Consider the following 22,899-nt stretch of genomic DNA (forward strand, 5'->3'; position numbering starts at 1 on the left):
CAATGCTGGAACTTCACCGAATGGCTACCTGGCGCTAAGGGTTTGTTGTGCCGGTAAACAGTTTAACTCCCATTTGCACGTGGAGTTGGACGGAAAGTGTTGGCGCGTCACGTTATCACACGGACGGTGAGTTTCGGCGTGGAGATTCATATCGCGGGTGAATCAGGCCCGTTACAAAGCAGTATACTTCACACATTTTCCACACCGGTTCGAACAATTCCTCCTCCCCACCATGTTCGTCTGCCTGCACGAGAACAATGGATCCACTTGGGCGCGAATCAAAGTCAATTATCGTGTTCTCAAGCGGGGCGCGCGTGAGCCGCCTTTAGAATGGGGGTGCTAAATAATTTCACATTTTTATTGATTCGTCCCGGTTCGTCCAGGAAACAAATCCATTAGACCGCTGATGGTCGTGGTCCCGAACATTTTCCACGCCTTCCTCATGCCATTTTGGGCTGCACTACTGTATCCTTTACACCGGCCAGCAGCAAGAGCTTTGTAATGACACGTCATAAAACGAAGGAGTTTTGTCCTTTTATAAACTTCGTCTAGCAAACCTCAGAATTCCCAATGCTGCCGTATGAAAATGGAGGGAAATTTTTAAGTATCCCCACTAGTGCCCGGATAATGATGGCACGAAAAGTGATACCTTTATGCTGCTGTCCCTTTGCTAGCATCCATAAATGATTGATTAGTTAATGGAAAACGGTCGATTTTCAATAACAAACACCTCCCGAACAGCACCCCAAAGCGGGTCCCGAACAGCACCCCAAAGTGGTTTTGTGGAGGGTGCGACAACGACGACTGTCGCTAATCGTCCTTAACATAATCCCAAGGTTCAAGGTTGCTAGAGTTCAAGACTGTATGCGCCACCGTGCTTTTGCCAGTTGGCCGATATGAGGCAGGAAGCAAGTCAAGCCGTATCCGTATTGATTCTTCTTCCGGACGTAAAAAGGAGGTGTGTCGGATTGTTTGTTTGTTTGTTTGGACACACTGCACAAGGATAATGCGAGGGTGTTGAGCTTGGGACATATCTCTCCTTCTACACCCAGTTCTGTTTCTAATGTAAAATTAAAAAACTCTTTATACATTAATAATATTTTAAAAACTAACACTATTTTAAAAGAATCTTGACGTTAGTTGTCGACTATAGTTCGAATATCCGAAAAGATGCCTAAAAGAATCATTTAAAGTATAACACACCTCTAATGAAGCAGCAATTGCAAGGGAACTCTGTTATTCTACTCTGGTTTACCCAATTTAATGCAAGTTTTTTTCCCGTTCCTACCAACACCATACGGCCAATTTCCAGAGTGGCTCATTTGCTTCCATTAGGCTGGGTTTGAGAAGCAAACAAAACAAAAATCCCCGCTGGGTTACAAAACTTCAGCGGGACCAATCGCCATTTCCATGGGGCAAACATGTTTGGCATGAAGCATACGGAGCAGAGCTTTGGCCACCGAACACAGTACTGTGCCGAGCGGTAAGTATAAAATCAGTTTTATTTGAAATCGATATTCTGGGCAGGTGCAGGGTGTGTGTAGTTGCGTACAGGTTTTTTTTTTTTTCTACGCATGTACCGCCGGGCAGGAACTCAACTCACCGGTATCAAACACGGGAAAACCCCCCATTGGAGGTTGGAAGGATTTTCATAAATTAAATATAAACATAGATCTCTCTCTCTCTCGGGTGTCCTGCAAAAGGACACGGTACACGGCAAATCATATTAAAACGAAAGGACGAGTTCTACGCTTATGTAAGGAGTCGGCACAACCTACAGGGGAATGATATAACCTTAGCGAAGCAATCCCAAATCAATCATTCCACCAAGATGGAATAGTTTTTAATTTATTTCCATCGTAACGTATGCGAGTAGCTATCTTCTAGCTGTTTCATTGCGTTGGAATTTAGCCGGCCGGTACGAGTACCAAGCAAAAAAAAAAAAGCAATCTTAAGTGGCAAAGGTGTACGATAAGGAAAAGCTTACCGGAGGTACGGTATCAGATACGACCGGGGAGTTCCGAACCTCCCCACACAAGGGGGCAGAGTAAAAGCATGCCGTGAAATTAGAATCAATACTCACGTCACTCTACTATCGCAACCTCAGCCCGCGCGAGTTCACTTGAACCGGTCACAACACTTGGGCGTAAGTAGCTCGGTAAGCGAGTAAGTGACCGTTCCACGAAGTCAGATAAGACGATGCGAAAAGAAAACACAAAATACCGGGCCGGGCCGGGTTTTTTGGTTGGACGTCACCGTGCCGGCACACGGTGACACGGTATGTCATGTTGGGAATCAAGATTTGGACGAGGTTGCCGACACAATGCCGCAGCCGCCAAGGGGTACTGCTAGAGCCGTGGCGAGGTCACCCGTTTTCCCAACCCCACTACTGTACGTACTGTTTGGCGTTTTGTGTACGGTCACATCCAATTTCTGACCCCGTGCGTTGGGGTGTGAGCTTAATGTCTGGAGGACGTTCTGATTTAAACGAAGCAACGCATCTTCGTTCCACGCTACGAACGGGGCACCGCAAAACGTGTTGTTTATCTGTTGAATTTAGCTACTCTCGTGGCATCTCCTCTCTTCCCAACCGCTGACCTTTGCTCGGCCCCCAAATCCGTACCACCGCACGGAGTTCGAAACTGTCCACCGGTGTAACACAATGACTCCACCATGCGTTACTACTGGGCGACGGGAGTGTTTTCTCGCCTGCGAGCTCAATGTCAGCAATTGAGACGTTGTTGGTACAATTGAATTAAAAACATAGCGTCCGCCTTATCTAGCGTGCAGATGCTCCCCGCCTAGTGACCCACGTCGTACGGTCGGGCCCATCTATCTGGCCCGCTTTGATCAATGAAGCGACAGCGGGAGTGCAAGTGCGAGTTTTGGTGCAATCCAAAGCAACCTTGCTCACCGGTGCCCGCTATTATCGCATTCACCGACGGAATTGAAACCGACCACTGTTCACTCGCGGGGGAGGGATGGCCCATAAATTATCGATCAATTAATGTGTCCGGCGTGTATCGATCGGAGCGGTGTGTGAACACCCCGCTCCACCAGACGGGACGGAGCGTTTGCAGCATAAAATTGCACTCGAACGGTAGGAAAAGTTTTTCGAACAATACGGTGCAACTGTTTGGTGCAAACACAACTGGGCGACATGGTGCCGACGGCTATTACTCGTCTCGAGTGCCATGAAGTGGAGTGGCAATTCCTAACTCAAACAACATAGTTCAACACGCGAACTACCGGGATTGGCACGAGTGTAGTTCTCCTGAGAGCAACGTTTTTGTTAAATCTCTTCAAAAATAATCAGTAATCGCCTAAAACTAGGTATTGTACTGTAAATTTAAATATTCTGGATGTATAGTGAATTCTTATCTTGTCTAGTGTTGGGTGAATTTGATTCAGATTCGTGATTTTGAATAAAACGTAAGGTCAAATGAAAGACTTTGAATATTTATTATGAAGATTTTTATAAAGCGAAGAGTTCTAAATAGTGTTGGGTGAATTTGATTTAGAATTTGAAAGAATCTTTGAACTAAATAAAAAAATTTGAATTTGCTTTCAGCAAATTCATGAATCATTCACGCTTTCCGCGGTCGTTGGTTGTCAAGATTCATGGATCCTCTAAGATTCATGAATCACCCAACATTAATGACCTTCATGGTGCTTGTATGCTATCGGACCCCCTCCTCCCACCCGGAGATGCCAACAATGGACTTTCGTCATTTTGCTTACGGCCTCCGCCTCGATAAGAATCCGCTCTGAGAATTTATGATTCTTTATGAGTCGATTCCTGATTTGAATGACTCCTCACTTGGGATTCATATAAATGATTCTTCTCAAAAGATTCATTAGTTTTGAACGTTTGATGGAAACTTTCAGTGAGAGGTTCTTTGGGAATGTTGGAATCTTTCGAAATCCGTCTTTTGACTCGAATAACTCTTCACTGGAGATTAATGAGAATGATGCTTCTCAGAAGATTCATTGAGCACAACACTAGCTCTAATCATTCTTTTCTTTGGGAATCTTCAGAGATCCAAAGATGCATGAATCTTTGAAGATCCGCCTCATAACTCAAATGGCTCTTTACTGGAGACTAATGAGAATAATCCTTCTCAGAAGATTCGTTGAGCACAACACTAGCTCTAAACATTCTTTTCATTGGGAATCTTTAGATATCCAAAGATTCATTAATCTTTGGAGATCCGTCTTTTGACTCGAATAACTCTTCACTGGAGATTAATGAGAATGATCCTTCTCAGAAGATTCGTTGAGCACAACACTAGCTCTAAACATTCTTTTCATTGGGAATCTTTAGAGATCCAAAGATTCATGAATCTTTGGAGATTCGTCTGTTGACTCAAATGATTCTTCACTGGAGATTAATGAGAATGATCCTTCTCAGAAGATTCTTTGAGCACAACACTAGCTCTATACATTCTTTTCATTGGGAATCTTTAGAGATCCAAAGATTCATAAATCTTTGGAGATCCGTCTGTTGACTCAAATGACCCTTCACTGGAGATTAATGAGAATGATCCTTCTCAGAAGATTCGTTGAGCACAACACTAGCTCTAAACATTCTTTTCATTGGGAATCTTTGGAGATCCAAAGATTCATGAATCTTTGGAGATCCGTCTGTTGACTCAAATGGCCCTTTACTGGAGATTAATGAGAATGATCCTTCTCAGATGATTCGTTGAGCACAACATTAGCTCTAAACATTCTTTTCATTGGGAATCTTTAGAGATCCAAAGATTCATGAATCTTTGGAGATCCGTCTGTTGACTCAAATGGCCCTTCACTGGAGATTAATGAGAATGATCCTTCTCAGATGATTCGTTGAGCACAACATTAGCTCTAAACATTCTTTTCATTGTGAATCTTTAGAGATCCAAAGATTCATAAATCTTTGGAGATCCGTCTGTTGACTCAAATGGCCCTTCACTGGAGATTAATGAGAATGATCCTTCTCAGAAGATTCGTTGAGCACAACACTAGCTCTAAACATTCTTTTCATTGGGAATCTTTAGAGATCCAAAGATTCATGAATCTTTGGAGATTCGTCTTTAACTTGAATGTCTCTTCACTGGAGATTAATTAGTAAGTTCATTCTTAAAAGATTCATTAAGCTCAGTATCTATTGCGGAGATGTAAACATCAACTTTTCAATAAATGTTTAAAAACCTAGCACTAATGTCGTTAAAATCGACTCAAAAATTTGTATTCTGTTTGAAAACTACCAGTAGAAAAGCAGAGCAGCAAAGGAAGATAGTTTCCCGTGCCCAACTCATGTTGTGCACCTGGCGGGAGAAAACTTTGATCCACCAAGTTAAACACCTAACTCGATCGGATGCTAGCTTTGACCAAGCGGTACCCGTGGATGATCGTCAAATTAGATTTTTCCCTATTAGCCAGCTCGCGAAAGGTCTTTATTAGTTTGTAGCGCGCTTTGCCTTGGGCGAATGTAAATTTTCCTTTAAACCGTGTTTGTCGTCTGTCCGCGCGGGGAACAAATTTGATGCGACACTTGATGCTTTTAATGTTGTTATAAATAGTTTTCATGCCGCACTGATGCGACGCTGATGCGGGTGACGAAGAAGCAACGCGCGAATTGGAGCGTGTGTGGTAACGTGGAGCAGAAACTTAAGTAAAATGTCATTTACTGAATCTTTTTCGTTAGCCAGTGTGTGCGCTCTAGCCAGCATGGGCCCCCTGGTCGTACTGAGCGTACCCCCATTAGGGCAGTGAATGGGAGGGAAATAGTTTCGTGAAACTTACATGCGCTTCCCGTTGCCGTATCCGGTGTGTGTGTGTGTGTTACTTCCCTGCGGACTGGGTTGAAATGATGGTTGAAATGTATTGAATCTTCGCCCGTGCTGCTCGCATTTATGTTATGATCGTGGCCGTGTTTGTTTACGCGAGGATGCTGTGCCGTTTTGTGTACGTAGTACACACTCAAGAAAACATTCCACCGTAAAGGGCAATTTGTCGATACGACGGCAGTAGCTTCGTTGATGAGAGATTTGTTTTCGGCAGAGCGTGGATGCGAAAAACGGGGTGCAGGAAGCATGGGTTTAATCGCCTTAGGGCTGGATCATCATCGTCATCGTCGTCGCGAGGAAGCGCTTTTGTTATCGACGTCCGCCTCCGGGAGATTGTTGGAAAATGTCAGCCAACGAAGATGCGAACCATCGGTAGAAGAAAGCGCAAGCGAACGCTGTTTTGCTAACGAAACTCTAATATTGTTTTCTTGACTCGGATGTTGACAGCATTTCCTGAGCGGGCGGGGGCAAACTATCCTTCCCAGCACCGGTAATTCCAATGCGAATGGAGAATCCATTAAAAATATGCATCCCCGCATCATGCAGCGCGCAGGAAAAAGAATCATCCAACGGTCAACATTTCGTTCATGCGAAAGCAACTTGTTGTGCACAAGTTGGAAGTTGGCCCCCGGGTTCTGGCATATAGTTTTCGCACACGCGGGTTCGGAACGTTCAAATTATCATAATCATTCCGGGGGCCACTTTAGACGCTTTGCGCCCGCACCGGACAAACATTTGCATTATCATCATCGCCACTGTTATTATTCGTGCCTATCATAACATGCCAGTATGGGGAGGATTTTGCAATTAAAACCAATTGCAAGTGGAGTAAGGGAAAAAATAACAAACCTCAGGAATGTATAGACGACCTTGGTCGGATGTGATCATCTTGGACATCTGGCAAGTTTATCATGGAAATGGGTACATTCGTAGTACATTTCCCTATTAACGTTTCAGGCATGGCATACAAATTGGGTACTACTGCACACTAAAAGTCAATGAATTCGAACCGACAGTTGGTCGTGACATTGGATCAAAGAAAAACCGCCTCACATCGTCCGTTGCCTTGGCGTGGTCAAGGACTATCGCCCTAAGGTTCATGTTCACTGCGTTGACAAAATGGTCCAGTGGCACGAATGCGCTCGCCTGGTCTGCACGGAATCCTTGTGTAAAATACAATCATAAAGTGCAGATTGTTCTGGCTGCCCCGGAGTGCTTCTTAGTGCTTGCTCTGCAAAGCGAATGTGAAGAGCTACACCTGGTACGGATTGGCAGAGCTGAGCTAAATCAAAAACATATGTTACCAAACAACAAACAATTCTAGTGTCTGGCCAGCTGTTTTCCGTTGTGCTGCAAGCAAACGTCTATGGTAGTATTCAATAGCTCAATAGCTACATACTCCACAGTATCGAATTGTTTGTCGTTAAGCGGGGAAAGAGGCAGATTTAATGTAGCGGTTCAAGAAATGTTTTAAGTGTGTTTGCACCCCTCGGCATTTCCCCATGGATAGCAAATAACGAACGATGCGCCATGACGGAGCAACAATCGCGCGACCTGCAGGAGCCACGGTGTCCGACGGGAAAGACACCAGAAAGAGAAGATCCATCGGACATGCAAATTGTGTAATTTAAACTAATCGCTACGTTTCTTGCTTCGGTGAAATTGTAAACGATTGCTGTATAAATATGTAATCATAAGGAAGTCGTGATCGCACATAAGGAATATTGTTTGTCGGGAGATGGGCCACTCCGTCCTGACCGGTCTGGTTCGATGTTTGAAGCACTGATAGACGCTTGATAAATTGAAGAGTTTGATCGTTCGTTTTGGAATTTAGATGTCTGTTTGAGGTTTACACCACATGCGTTATCTTTAACCAGTCAGAAAGTAATCCGTCGCCAGAACTTTGAGTCACTCTTAATGGGAAATCGTTTGCAGCTTAGATAAGGATGACCTCGACTGATATAAAGTTCATCGGATTCAGGTCTTCAAAGTTTAAGACGATTGCCTCAATCTCCAGAATAGAAACAGAGATCACTTTGCCCTCGATCTTCAGCTTTAGATTTTGTTGATGTTTGAGGTCAGATGCCAGATGTCAGAGATCATGTGTTCGCAATTCTTGTCTTTTTCCAGATTGGAAATGTTTTTAGAGTTTTGTAGATTCCGGAGCTATATCCGGAGGAAATGAAGTGCTTCATCAAGTTCTCTTACAGCATTCGTGACTGTTACTATTTAATTGTTAATGTTATGAAAACTTGTCTTTGCTAAATAGAAAATCTGCACAAGACGAAACAATGTTGGATTCTCCAATAGGAGGCAGGGAATTCGTATGAAAGTTAGCTAAAATTGGTCTAGTTTCTCATGTTGCTGCGCATACAATCTAATTCTTTTATGAATACGTCTAAGATGTAATTTAAATTTAACGCCAAGCGTTTACTTCGTTTGATAACTCACCTTTGCGGATGATTATTTTCAGGATACTGTTCAATTTATCCCTCTCAGTCCATATGGTCGGTCTGAACGTCTTCTCGATCGTGTGTGATATTCTTGTGGATCTCGAGATCTACACCTTTCTAGAACACTACACTAGTTTCAATCTTCAATATGCTGAAATGATCTAAATTACACAATTTGCAACATTTATACAACTTTATATTAACTTTTTGCCGGTAATTCGTAATATGCAATTTTGTCGATTCAGATGCAAATACGATCGGTTCGAGAATGCCATGGTAACGCACGTTTCACTTTTAATTTCGCACACCAACACACGCATACGCTACGCTGCTACTGCTGCTGTATCAGCAATCTTTCATTTGTCAACAAAACCTTGCTCGCTCCACACAGGCGCGCATTATATAGAGACAAACAGTATCAAATAGGGGAAAAAACACACTAGGGATTTAAAGAAGACACAAAAAATGCCCCATTTGTTCACCAAACAGCCTCGTTTTTTTTGTGAGTGGCTGCAAGGTCGCGATTGCGTACCGGAGCTACGCACACGGAAAAATGGTTCTGTTTTGGAAATGATCAAGTGACCGATGAACGATGCCGCACGGGTATGCTTGTGGGATGGCCCGTTTTCAATTCGTTTCACTTTTCGTCGCGCATCGGGCATTGTGTTGCGCTTTTGAAACGTCTGTTTTTTTTGTTACTTCTAGCATCTGCTTTTTGCAAACTGTTGAAATTGAGGAGTGTATGTGTGTGTATTTGGTGGTTGAACGGATGCGCTCTTTGCCCACAGCTGCTGCCGACATAGGGGGAAACTGATGATTATGAAATGGTTTTCCGCGAAGGGTTACTGTAGGGTGTTAGGGAAAATCAGCCTTTTTCCTACCTCCTAACATCCTACAAAGACCTTTTAAAAAAACACACAAACTCTCTGGGTCACACATTCACTGTTGCACCTATTTTCAGTCCATTTTTGCAATCCACAACGAACAATCGGAAAGTCCACAGCCTACTGCACCGAAACAGTGCACCAGTGTAAAGAGCACGGAAATACACGAAATAAAAAAATTGAATTGATTTAAAGTGGACCGAAAAAAAGGCAACAACAGCGGGGGGTGATGTAAAACCGTTGTCACAGCTACTTTGGGAAAATGGCAGGGTACGCAATGAAGAAATACTGCTGCGGAACAACAAAGGCAGCACACGAGAATGTGTACACTACAATCGGTGATCCCGCACCATCGCCTACTACCATCAGCAGAGCAAAAAGCATATCTTGATGCTGCATCTGCTGATACTGGTGCATCTGTGCTCAGAGTTCAAAAACACACAAAAACCTTGGGAGAGAAAATGGCAGCGCGAGACTCGAACACCGTATGTTCTGCTCTTTTTGTCACGGGATTTCACACCAACAGCCCGTCAAGATGACACACAGCGAGTTGTTTTTGTCAAACAAAAAAAAAAAATGCTCCCAAACGCATCCAATACGCATACTTTGATCTACTAATACACCGAATCACCGCCAGTGAAAAGGTTTGTGAGAGAGGCTGATTGATATCTGAGCTAGTGTGTGAGAGAAATGGTGGTTTGTAAGAACGCAGAGACAAGTGGCCGGGAATTTTGTTTGCGTTGAAGAGCAAAATCGGTGATAAAAAAGTACGAACATAACAATACAATGGGATTGCATCTGGCGGGAAGCATAAGACGAAAGTTGGATGGTTGTGTGTGTGTGAAGGAAGCAAACTGGATCATCTCCATCCGGTGTCACAACATCTTGCCGGTCCATTGAAGATCATGTCATCCGGGCGTACGAGAAACAGGCAGTCGGGAAGGGAGCAATGCTATATTGAATTACCGATCTATGAAACATCGTATCTGCTGGAGATTGGGTAAGATAAGACCACACCGAGCTTCGAATGGAATTCTATTACACGACGCATCTATTAACCGCATTATTTCTGTATTACGGAGCAGAATGAAAAAATCACTTCGATCCACCTAGAGACGCGCATTACACACTATTCTTGGCCCCCGGGGCGCTTATCTCTGCACAAACATCAGCACTCGGCACCCGTCAGTGTGTTCCCTTCAGTGTGGCGCTTGTCTTTGCAGCGATCTCTCCTGCTCTCCTCCGCTTATCATCAGCACCGTTTTGGGGTCGATGTAGAATCTCCGTCCGAATGGGGCACAGAACACAAAGAGTCAACGAGGCGACAAGCACAGCGGGTGAAATGTTCGCGAAGCAGAACCTGCACAGCACATCGGCACCACAATGCGTGCCGTTCTTCTTTGGTGGCACACGGGCGGTGTGTGTTTGTTCACGTCCGTCACCTTCCCAAATCGGAAGTTAAATCGAGAACGGAATTTCGGAACTCTTCACCCAGTCCAACGCAGTTTCCCGTAAAAAACGCGCCAACACACCTTCTGCAGCTGTTACTCCTTCAACTATCCCCGACAGTTTTGCAGGTTTTCGGAGATGAGCTTTTTTGGTGTTGTGTAGTACTACACACCCAACACGGACCGGCGACCGAAGCGAACTGAAGCGAACCGCGCGCGCGAGAATCAAACCAACCCACCGATTCGGTTGCTGTCCTTGCTATGTTGGCTGCGAATACGCGCGTACACAATCTTGCACTCGGCGCGCGGGTTCGTCTTCTCTCGCGGCAAACGCGCGCACACACTGGTGGACCCCGTCCACTATCTGAAGGCGCGCGTATCGAGATCTCTGTTTTGGGTGGCAAAACGCTCTCTATTTCCTCTCTCTCTCTCTTTCTCGTTTTAGGTTGGTTGGTGGAACATTTTTTCGGGGCGCCGGTTCGCGAACATCTTCCGGCCGGTTGGGGTTTCTCATACGAGAGAGCTACCCGGACGCCCTTCTCAGGCTGATGCTGATAAACTCAAGGGTATTCGCGATTTTCCTTCGAATGGTCTCGGATGGAGAATGGAAATCCCTTTGGCTCACCCTATGAAGGTATTGCAATTTTCCATAATAATCAAAATTGTACCAACTTGGGAAGGTATCGTGCGTATGAACGATGCATCAAAATAGGGGATTTCAAAAGGTGCTCCAAATTTTAGCCCGAAAAGTGCAGGAAATGGGTTGATATTTTTCCCATAACAAAACCCTCACCCAGTCGGGACCAGTCGTGTGTGTCGTGTGGACGTACATGTATACATTTCTCAATTATTTTCCGCACGAGAACCTTGATAAAGCTCTCATCAAAAAACATTGTCAGCATGGCGTGTTGTTGGCCGTATCGTATCAACGTGTATTCAATTAGTGCCCCACATTGCATGCTGTTACGGGGGGTTTTTACTCGCAAAGGCGCTACCGAGACGATTACATTCTATTCGAGCATAGCAATCATCAGTCGCACTTAATCTTGGTTCGCTGCTTGTCCCTTTCTTCTTCGCGAGCCTACCGTCTGGTTTTTCTTCCTAAAACATAGACATTAACGTGACTGGCATAAGGAAAAAAGGAGTGAAAAATACTTCCTCCATCCGTACGCGGATATGTTAAATTACGTGTGAAAATATTTTGTTATTTCTCCGTTAATTTTTCCCCACATGCAAAGCGCTCAATGTGATAAGAGATCGCACAAGGAAAGATCGGTCCTTTCGGTAAAGCACTGAGAATTCTACGGTTTGAGTACCTTCGGTCATTCATGGGTCAGTAGGTACGCTTTTTGAAACTCTGTTCCCCAGGACGACACAGATCTGCTGACGGTCCTTCCCGCTTTATGGCGTGCGGTTGGAATTTGTTTTCCACCTAGCACAGTGGCACGCGTGCACACGGAAGTGCAACGGAAATGCAAATCACGGCAAGCTATTCGACTAAACGGTACAAATGTGGCGAAGGTTTGTCTTAGCCAACGACACGGCGGTGCATACCATCGGCCCGAGCCTTATGCACACGGGCACGGGCCGTCACGAACGTGCCATTATGCTATTATTGCACGGTCGGAATCGGAAGTTGTGGCATTCATGTTTCGCATAAAATAAATCGTTAAATGGAAAAAACAAACGCGTGGTACTAGGCGGTTTCGATTTGCCTACTCTCTGTATGAGCAGTCTGTGCGCTTTATTGTATGCGAGAGATCGAGGGTGTGAGAAAAGGGGGCTGTGCGAAAGTCCTCAGCTAGAGGACAGCAGGGACTTCTTAGCAGTAGGAAAGACACATTCAATACACCATTTTTAACATTACCATTAAGAGCATCGGCGTATTATAAAGCAGCAAAGGTAGAAGGGAATGTAAGTTGATGCTATTATTGGCATGTGGGCAATCGTATATGGCGCATAAATCACGTTCTTCTACTTGTATGAGTACTGCTGCTGCTGCTGCTGGCATTACCACTATTGGCTATCGTTGGTCGACCGCTTGCCATCGTGAAGGAGGTGCTACATCCATCGTCAACATCCGGTTGCTGTCGTTGGCGAATTCGCTGTAGTAAATTTTCCTTCCATTCTTCTTCCGGTACTCCACGGGCCCATTCGGGTACGGCGGTGGTGGGCAGTTTTATTCCGGCCATCACGTTCACTATCTGCAAAAGGTATACAAACGTACCGAAGGGAGTGTATTAAAAAAAAAGTACCCAAAAAAAAAAAATAAAAAAAACCCGGGAACACGGTGAAACCTGGTAATGAAAAACGTGTCTCATCGGTTCGAGCGGTTAGATGCTTCCCTATTCTTATGGGACCATTGTAATGTCCCTGTACTCCCTGTGGCCTTGAATTCCGGAATCGGAAAGGGTAACGTTTTTTTGTTTTTGGTAGGATATAATAAATTCTTATCCAGAAACTGTTATGTCTTCTGCGGACAGTACGTCCCATGGGTTTTAGTCCAAATGAAAATGAATAATACAAACTGTGTGCGTCGGTTTTGGAGGCAACTCACTATGTTACACCGAAAACCAACGAAAATCACGTACCGCTATGGGAAAGGATGTCTTGAGAGAATCAATAAACCACTTCTTGAAGTTTCCTTTCAATACCCTGGATAGCGATTCCAGAACCAATTATGAGTGCCAGCGAATATAATCCATGGTCTATGTTATGTAATGAATTTTATCCTATTCCTGTACACCTTCTTCGACCGCCACATATCTTAGGATACATGCCTTTCGACGAGGTCATCAACTAAAACGGATATGTCCATGTGTCGTAAAATGGGCTTTGCGTCATTGAGCGATGTAATGCAATTAATTCGTTTAAAAATATGCCAACGAAACGATGATTGAATTGTTATTTAGCTTAATTTAACAGCAATATCTTTACCTCTGCAGCCTTTGAAGAATCGAGCTCAATACTCAGCTCATTGGGTCTTGGTGCATTCCATACGTCCACATTAAGAAATTCTGCGTTGACATTGCTAGCGGCATCTAATCCGACTGCATCACCTTCTTCCACAGCGGATTCTTGGTCTTCTTCCATTAAAGATGTCCTTCGATTTGTGTGATTTTGTTCGTCCATATTCAACGGCTGATAACCGGCATAACCATTTGCATCCACGAAGGATTCATTGTCGCTTTCATCTTCACTCATCGGTTCCAGGTGAACGGTATTGTTTTCGTCCATTGTAAAATTACTATCATCTTCCGGTTGACCTGGCAAATCAGGAAGTCCCATGTTCTGCAATGATAAAACAAAAATCGATAATCTGCAAATTTGATTTGATGGCACATCAAAGTTGCTCTCGTGATTCACGAAATGAGTTTATGATCAAGTAGGCTTGTTTCGCTTGTACGCTAGTACTATAATTCGTCCATAGCCCGTTGAGTCTGCAACATACAAAAAGACTTCCGTGCTGCACAATAATGTTACCTCAAGTATTGTACGTTTTGAAAGAGGCAGGAACAACTGGTAAGAGTAGAGAATATTTAACGCATGATACTCCAATAAAGCAATTTCGTTTTTCATTTCAGTTTCCTTGAAGGATCTATTAACCGGTGTAGAAAAGCTGGATGTAGGAAAATGGACATCGATTAATTATCAGTCAATGGCAGTCGTAAACGCACTGGATCAGGGGATTGAACTCGGTTTCATTATGCCGGGTAAAAAGCGCCATACGTACAAGCTTCGTGTCAATTATTTGCATTACGAAAATCATCAATTTAAAAATAAGTTGCGTATGTTAAGCGAAGATATTGCTCTTCACGGCCTGAACAAAATTCTCTCGAATGTAGAACACATTTTTCAATCCCCTGCCAGCGACGATGACAGCTCAGAATATAGTGATGCCGTTGCGTACGATTCGGATGATGAGCGTTCACCGACACCTAAAAAGAAAATTGCTAGACAGGATGGTAACGTTGCGAAACAGCGCGGGAAAAGAACCTTTGCGGCTGGAGCTACACCGAAAAAGTTTCCTGGAAGATCCAAGTACAATAAACGCTGAAACATTGTAAAATGCCACTCAGTTTATTTTTGCTGTATGTATAGTAACCGAGCTCTATTTTACCATCATAGCAACATGGTTACCATGGTGAAAACGCCGCTGAGGCAGTTCGATATTGCAATTCACAGTGCAAACAGTGAACTGGTGCAGGTATCCAATATGTCGTCAGATGGCGAGAAAAGTGAGTGAAATTTGATTAAAAATTAAACTAAATTGACTAAATAGGCACATGTTGCACCTAGTAATACAGGTCCAGCTATCAAACATCGAGCGCAACTATCGTACACTGCAGTCACAGTACAATTGGAAACCAATGTCGGAAACGTTTGCAAAGTTTAGAGAAAAATTCCCACTACAATTTGACGATAAGGCAGGCCTAATTCATCGCACCGAGAGACTGAACTACATAAAATCTTCTCAGTCCAAACTGGCTCAGGATGTAAAAATACCTTTGAAACGGTACGGATCCTCCAATGAAATGCGTAGTATTGCGGAACCAGCCGAATCGTTCAGATTCGGACAACTTTGCAACAAATCGGTAGATCGTCCAAAGGGGGTTATTTACACAAATGCAAAAGGATTTGCCAGGCTAGTGGATCCCTATCTTACCACAACCATGAAGGATATTGTACCGCACGTGAAACATCAACACGATACGGTCACGTTTTGGAACTGGGCTGAACGAGAGGAACGCAAACGGATTCCACAAGCAACGGAACTGCTACAACCGCGGATGGTGATTCCGGTGTTTAAAAGAAAGCTTAACCACGGGTTCGTGAGTGAAATGAAGGGAAACTTCGTGAAGCCAGTCGAGTTGGAGTTTCGATTGGATCCCACTCTCACCCGTCCGATTGTACTAGATCCAACCGACCACACGGAAACGGCAACGGAAAGTTCTACGTACGGGGGCACTAAAAACTGCGCCATGATACTGAAACAGCGAAGATACGAGTAAGCGAACCGGAATTACCTTGCTGTGGTGAGTTTAGCGAGAACAAATTTTATGTATTTTCTTCCAAATCGAAAATAAACAAAAACTTTGCAAAACAGCTGGCTATTGACGTTTCATTGTGTCAGCCGGATGACAGTTGCGCAATTCGGATTTAACCCTCCAGTGACAAGGATGCTTGCGTTCGTGGACTTTCAGTTGAACACATGGTAACATGTGACCGGTCCCATAGAAATGTGAGGTAATTGAGCTCTAGGTACAAAGCAACTAAGAAACACCAAGAAAGCTGATTCCCCAGTTGTCCTGATGGAATATCTCACGCATAAGAATTAAATCACACTTTCGTTTAGCTTTGTTTATTACATGAAGGCAAACTTTTGTTCCATCACATAGTTCTATAGTTCAAATCTTTACCAAGTTGTTCTGGCCGTTTTATGAAATCCAAAGAGCTAACTATAACACTTTAGTCGAAGCACCTTGCTTGGAGCGTTTTTTTGCATGTATTGCTGAAGGCGTTTTCATCCAAATGCAGCTTACGGTGCAAATCCTCTGGCACATCTACGTACGTGCGATCAAGTCCCATGGTGAAAATAAATTCTCGCAACTTCTCAACATTTACGGCATCATCTGCACTCGACCATATCGTGAAGGTTACATCGTTCGTGTCCTTCAACTCACAATACAAACGAATCATGTTCTTCACGCTGCTTGCGACAATTCCTGCTCTCACGGGGAACGTGATGGCGTTACCGGCCTTATCGATGTTGTTAGTGCGAATCGCATTGATCATTGCATCAATCTGTGGATCGGTGTACAAGCCACCTGTAAAGTCCGCACCCCAACGTGTGGTCCAGCCAATTGAGAGTGTTGCTTTGCCGAGGCGTCTAGCAGCGGTAAAGAATCTGGTAGGATCCACGGGAATGGTGTCAGTATTATCAACTGGTCCGGGTAAAATGTCTGCGTTGATCCACGTGGCAAACGAGTTCATGTCATAGTTGGAACGGATGATGTCGATAGCACCCTCGAAGGCTCCAATCGATTTAAAATCCAACTTAACACCCTTCACTTTGGAGGTTTCTTTTGCGCCTTCTCGGTTGTATTGCAGAATGCGGGTTAGGAAGGTTTCGAGTGAAATGTCTGATTCCGTCGCGGGTGGATGAGCCATGATGGGAATTTCATGCTCTTTGTTCACGTCATCGTTCATATAACCGAGCGAAATATCTGCTTCGATGAATTGGATGTCGCCTGTAATGTAGTTGGTATGTTAGTTCTCAACTCTTACATGTTTAAAGGTGAAGGAAGCTGTGACCTACTTGCCAGAACACGGGTTAGAAATTCAGCATCATTCACAGCATGTGCCCATGTTACCTTCGTAAGGTTTGCCTTAGCGTCTGCTACAGAGTTTGCGATGGAAAGCACTGTAAGAACAGCCAATTAGTTGCCAAATGTTTTTTTTAACAGAAAATGTTAATCATTCCCGTAAAGATAGTCCCTGTATAGATAAAAAAGCTTACCCAAAAGCGACCAGAGAAAGAGTGAAAATATCATTTTCAACAATCCCTCAACCGTATGCACGCGAAGCAAGACGACCACAAGACACCAATAAATCTTCTACACGAGTGTCACTCTCGGCACGTCGAACGCCTCTTTTCATGGCTAATCGAGTTATACTTATCTACTTAATGCGGCTTTATTGCAGTTGGGAGCTGATAAAGGGCAGGGGGTGTTACTTACTCGTAGGAAGTTAGAACCAGATTAGGTGTGTACGGATTATCTCACACAAAAGGGAGAAGCGAACAGCTGGAACAGCGAGAAGGGATGTAAACAAACCGACTGTTGTTGTTTGAGATGATTTGTCAAATCATTTCCTTGACACTGCGCGGTAGGTGTAACAAACCCAAGCGACAAAAACCAAGGTATATATAAACGAACAAGGAGAATTTAGAGAATGTTGCTCAACCAAAAATGATTTGCACAAATTTTGTTTGATACGACTGGATTGGACGGGAAAGGTAATTATGGCGCATTCATGAATCCTTTAAATCTTTTAAACTGAGATTAAGATTCATTCATTCAATTCAAAGATTCATTGAGACTCTTGAATCTGAATCATATTTACGCAACACCGGATCTGTCGGAATCATGAGGAAACATCGAAATGGGGCTGGTCTAGGCCTGCTATTTCTGGCTTTCTTTGACATTATTTACCAGTAGCGGGATAGTAAGTCCTGCGTACGGGGGTTTGGTTCTGATGGGTTCTTGGACCCGTCCTGTCGTGTGAAGAATGGCGCCGATACCAATACGTCACCGAGCCGCCCTATTAAGCCACATTAAGCACAACACTAGTACCGATTATTAGCCCTTATTAGTGGACTTGTGGAAGTTTTTATTTAACCTTTATCAATTCAGTCCTTTTTCCATTAAATTGTTCTAGGCTAAACGGTCTCATAATTATGAAAACCAAATCCACCAAGGCGTTTAAATGTAATCCACGGAGGAATGTTTCCTGTAGTTAAGCAAAAGGAAAATTAAATATTGACCGGTATATTCGAATGCAATCGTATCGTTGAACCGAATGAAAGCCGATAAACTTTCCACGGTACTTTCTCACCTGATTTGAATATTTCACACACTAATGTGGAATGATTTACCCTGGGCCTTGAAAGGCCAGTAATCATCTATCGTGAATCGGTCACATTAGGGAAAGTTTATAATCAGCCAGTATCGGGAAAGGGGAGCAATTGAGACTGGACGGACCGGGAATGGTTCGGAAAATCGACAGCCGATGACGATGGACGATGTTCAAGTGTCCTAATTCAACGCGATTCTACCCCGATTTGTCTGCCGTATGACCTCGTGAAATGAAATGCATCTGCAATTCTGTCAGTTTGATGAATAATAAATAATGCACCATTCGTTCCGAGCATTGTGCTCCATCCGCCCCATGCCATGCCACTGACTCACCTCACATTAAACCGCATTGCGCTCAATGGGTTTCGGGTATTATCGCAGTCGCAAAGTGGATGGACACGTGAGTGCAAGCGATTGACCCCCTCGGCCGGAAGTAAGTCGGACTGAGCGCGATTGGGTTTTGGAACTGGTTCACGCACTGCACTCGACACTGGGCTGGCACGTAGAGCCCCAGGTTGACAACTTGGTGACGTTGTGGTGACACCACGGCTACGGCATTAGATATTCATTAGGCTGTGAAATAATGTAGCTTACGGGTGCTGGGACCATTGGACAGCGGACGGTTGTGCACGAATGCAGGCATGGGAATGTCGGTTGAGAACTTCACATTTGCTAACTGAAGGGCATCAGTCAGCGTCCAGCGCGAGTGTGCATTTTGCGTTCGCAAATCAAATTTATGGCCGTAATGAATGAGATTAATGGTATGATTTGATATTGTGACTCGATTTCTTTCTATTCTGGCGGAATTCACGCGGTGCGGGATTAGTTCCGCAAGCTTTTATGCATCGCTGTTGTTGAGTATTGTTGATACAGAAATTAATTTGCCATCGGCGGGGAGTTCAATGGCGAATGAAACAATTGGCAATTTAAGTGATAATGCGAGATGATTTAAATTTTATTTTATGCTTTATTTTATTTTAAACAGTACTGCACAGGAAGACTCTTGAGGACGAATGAGCGCGGCTTTAAAGAAGTCAAAATTAAAGAAAACGATGAAATAGTAGGACTTTTTCGGGAGAACTCATCTGAGGTTTCATAGATATATTAGAACTCCAAGATGAAAATACTGTAAAATATTCGGATTTTCATTGTTAACTTCACCTCACAAAAAATGCTTCATTCATTAATTCATTCATTCAGCACTTGTGTAGGTTTCCATAGATTCAGTTAAATTCAATACTCCCGGGCACGGAACGACCGAACGAGAGGGGAAAAATATATCACGCCTGGTTTTGCAATCAACCTGCACATCAGAGATGAATGATGAAAGTGCACTTTCTTGTATGCAATTATGTTGCTTACACCGTGCATATTTACTGCACATCGTCTTACCTCTCATGATCGTATCGCTTACCAGGGCTGCTATTTACGCCGGATCTGACAACGGAAGGGAAAATGGTCCGATGGTCCTGCATGCTTAATCTGAATGCAGCGGAGCGGTCGGTGTGTGGCAATTACAGCCGAAGCGTCAGTTGTCCACTGCCGGACAACACATGTTTGTCAGAAATTTGTAGCGTGTAGCGCCATACGATCGAGGCCCGTTCATGATGCGAGGCGGGTATTGTGATATATTATCGCAATTACATTTCGCTTGCTGCATGCTGATGCATAAATGCAGTGCCACTGTTGCTTATGTTGCACTGTGCTTATTAGTCGCAGCGTGTTCGGCCGACTGACGACAAATCGTGAGATGGAGATAATGGAGGAATGTTACGGCTTTTAGCGGACGTGATCGGTGATGAAGTCAGCATAATTGGCTGGCGGGATTAATTTCTAGCAGCAATTGTCAAACACATGGCAATTGGATTAGGAAATGGCATTACCGGGAAGGAAAATGATCTGCAGCATCGAGCGCTAGGAAGAAAAGTTAAATCGCGCTTTTTTACAGGGGTTTTAAGAGAGAAAGAATTTAAAATTGATTGTACATAGAAATTTCTCAAAAGGGATATTCATCATATTGCAAAGTTTGTGAGTTGAAAAAGATTTGATTAAAATCGATATCAACTCTCAAAAGCTCCAGAAATGCAGAAAGATTTCACATCTAGCGCTTCACAGTCACTTTCAACTGAAATCAGTACAGAAATCCAGAACAATACGGCTTTAACTTGAATAGCTTGTAAAATCTCCAGTTGAAAAAATGTCCTCTTGCAAAAATGGTTCCAACTTTATAATTTCAACTTGAAAACCCTGTATAATTAAAATAATTATAAGCTTTCTCAAATATGGTTTCTCAACCGAAACAAATTTCTGAATTTAGAATGTTTTAAATTCACTTCAACTTGGAAGGAATTCAGAGTTTGTTCCGACTCTAGCACCTGATCTTGAAAACCCTCTAAAGCATTCCCAACTGTCACATTCGTCATGCAGGAAACGTTTCAAATTGCTGAATTAAGAATGCTTTAAGTTCACTTCAACTGGAAAGGAGTCCAGAATTGGTTCCGACTTTAGCAATTAAACTCTAAAACCCTGTAAAGCTGACACAACTAACACATCCGTGAATTAAGAATGCTTTTAGTTCACTTCATCATGAAAGTAGTCCAGAATTGGTTCCGACTCTAGCACCTCATCTTGAAAACCCTGTAAATCTTTCCCAACTAACACATCCGTCATGTTCTACACATCTACACATCTACTGAAGAGTTTGGAAGAGGAGGAAATATTTTAAATCCACCACTAGATATTTCACTTCAACTTCAAAGGGATCCAGAAATAGTTGGAATGGTCACATTATTGTTACATTTCCAGTTTTCTCTAAGAAATTATCAATTTGATGGAACAAATTCTATTTTATTGGGGGGCGATATACTCGATTTTGATTTTAAGATTTTTGATGTAGATTTAAAAAAAAACGTTTTGAGATATCTCGGTTGAATTTTGCGATTTTGCGTGTTCGTATGGAGTTAAATTTATTCTTCGGGGGACTCTGCGTTGCTTGTGGATAAATTGAATTGACAGTCTTATCAGATATTCTTGCACTTCTAGAAAAAATAAAACAATTTTCGTTAGATTGTTTTTTGTCTAACATACTTACCATATCACATACTGCATATCTCCTCTTCACGGAAGCAATTTGTATCTAGAAATAACGACACTCTCCTTGTTTTAGTTGTTTGGTTGAATGCAGGTTTCTAGTCGAGCCAATTCTTACCGTAACAAATCATACGGTATTATTAATTATATGACAAACTACCTGTCTTTGGAGGCTTTCATCTATACAATATATCTTGTTCATAGGCCCATCATCTAGGCGGAAAGTTGCAGTTGCCACTTTCCCGCCGCTCCCTAGTAGCCAACAAATCATTGCCCACATCAACTTGCTGGTGTTGCGTATGCGGTTACTTTCCAACCCCCTACAACTCCAGTAACTCCAATTTATCATTTCAATGAAAAAAAAAAACAAAGCCAAAACTCGGGGAAGCTTTTGCTTGGCCCGAAAACTTGTACCGTAGTTTGCCTCCGTAGGCGGCTCTCTTACTTTTTTTTTTGTTGCTGGCGCACTTTTCCTTCTGCAGCCGTGATTTATGCACTCAATCCATTGCCACATAATTTTCACCTGCCGCTAGTTATTTCTACATTTGTAAATGCTTATTAGGAAGTTTTGTGTTCTCTTTCTTCTCCTACCCCTTCCCCACCACGGTCCCGATACCTCTTCCCTCAAGTGAGTGTGTGTTTTGTGTGGGGAAAACTTGCGCTAATGGAAGTCAGCAGTACCGTAAGTGCGGGGTTGGTACCGAGAGAGATTAGAACCGTAGCGTGAGATGAGTTTCGTCCGAAACCGAAACGCACCAGCCAACGGTTGGAAGCGAACAGTGTGAAGATCTATTGCGTTTTATTTGGAAGTTTATTTAACCTCCAGCATCAGCGTATGTGAGAGCGTTGGTTGCGTTGAAGTTGCGTTTGGCGGGCGTGGCGAGGGCGGTTGGTGAAGTTTTTCCATCTCGGAATCGGAATCGGCAACGATGGGTTTTTCTGGGGGTGGAACCGGTACGAAGGGCGTTCTCATTATGCACATGCTGCTTTCCACCGGTACCGCGTACCGATCGGGGCAAAAGTTTTAATTAATTCGAATTTATCTGTATGATTACGTCAAAAGTCCTTTCCCGGGAAAAAGGGATTCGCATGTGTTCCCGGGCATGAGCGTTGCAGTGCTCACGCCACATTTCGGCACTTTGCGAAACCCGGAAAATTAGTTTGTCAAGTCAGCTTTTCGTGCTTGTTAAGCTTTATTATCTTAATGAAGGCATCATTATTTAGGTCGAAACAAAAATAACCCCATTTCTCGTCCGATCCTTATCGGGATCCGGATCTGCACCGCTTCTGCTTCAATAGCTTCTTATGATGGAGTAGGGATTTAAGGAGGAAATGTAAATAACTTGCTCAAATAGTGTCCATAAACAATTCAAAGATAGGTTAAACTTTTCTTCGCATAATGAAGCAATTTCAAACTCTTCTCCACTAACAGCGAAAGTTGTTCTCTGCTGCTGTTGCGCGTTGAGGAAAACCACGCTCGGCGCTAAACTGTGGTACAAACTAGCGCACAAATAAACAACGAGATTGGGCGAAACAAAAAAAAAAAAACGAAACAA

General features: G+C 43.4%; 3 protein-coding genes across 3 annotated transcripts in view; 1 reads left to right on the plus strand and 2 right to left on the minus strand.

Annotated features, from left to right (window-relative positions):
* Positions 1–12,580: 12,580 nt before the first annotated feature.
* Positions 12,581–22,899, minus strand: part of LOC128712387 (uncharacterized) — a 41,304-nt gene continuing 30,985 nt past the window's right edge. The window contains exons 9-10 of the mRNA XM_053807282.1: positions 13,554–13,935; positions 12,581–12,820 (exon numbers count right to left, since the gene is read on the minus strand). Of these exons, the coding sequence (XP_053663257.1) occupies positions 12,581–12,820; positions 13,554–13,935 (622 nt within the window). The remainder of the gene's footprint in view (positions 12,821–13,553; positions 13,936–22,899) is intronic.
* LOC128711115 (uncharacterized) lies at positions 14,833–15,628 on the plus strand. The gene is made up of 2 exons (XM_053805979.1): positions 14,833–14,854; positions 14,916–15,628. Exons 1-2 carry the CDS (start codon positions 14,833–14,835, stop codon positions 15,626–15,628), a joined length of 735 nt encoding a protein of 244 aa, XP_053661954.1.
* LOC128711116 (protein FAM151B) lies at positions 16,086–17,173 on the minus strand. The gene is made up of 3 exons (XM_053805980.1): positions 17,137–17,173; positions 16,936–17,040; positions 16,086–16,867 (listed from the first exon to the last, which is right to left on the minus strand). Exons 1-3 carry the CDS (start codon positions 17,168–17,170, stop codon positions 16,086–16,088), a joined length of 921 nt encoding a protein of 306 aa, XP_053661955.1. The 5' UTR covers positions 17,171–17,173.

This window comes from Anopheles marshallii, chromosome 3, assembly GCF_943734725.1.
Source record: "Anopheles marshallii chromosome 3, idAnoMarsDA_429_01, whole genome shotgun sequence".
Lineage (NCBI taxonomy): Eukaryota > Metazoa > Arthropoda > Insecta > Diptera > Culicidae > Anopheles > Anopheles marshallii.

Coding starts and splice junctions, on each gene's coding strand:
- LOC128711116 (XM_053805980.1), bottom strand. CDS start 17,170: ATGATATTTTCACTCTTTCTCTGGTCGCTTTTGG. Junction 17,041..17,136: donor CTTTCTCTGGTCGCTTTTGG/GTAAGCTTTTTT, acceptor CTGTTCTTACAG/TGCTTTCCATCGCAAACTCT. Junction 16,868..16,935: donor TCTAACCCGTGTTCTGGCAA/GTAGGTCACAGC, acceptor ACTACATTACAG/GCGACATCCAATTCATCGAA.
- LOC128711115 (XM_053805979.1), top strand. CDS start 14,833: ATGTCGTCAGATGGCGAGAAAA. Junction 14,855..14,915: donor GTCGTCAGATGGCGAGAAAA/GTGAGTGAAATT, acceptor TGTTGCACCTAG/TAATACAGGTCCAGCTATCA.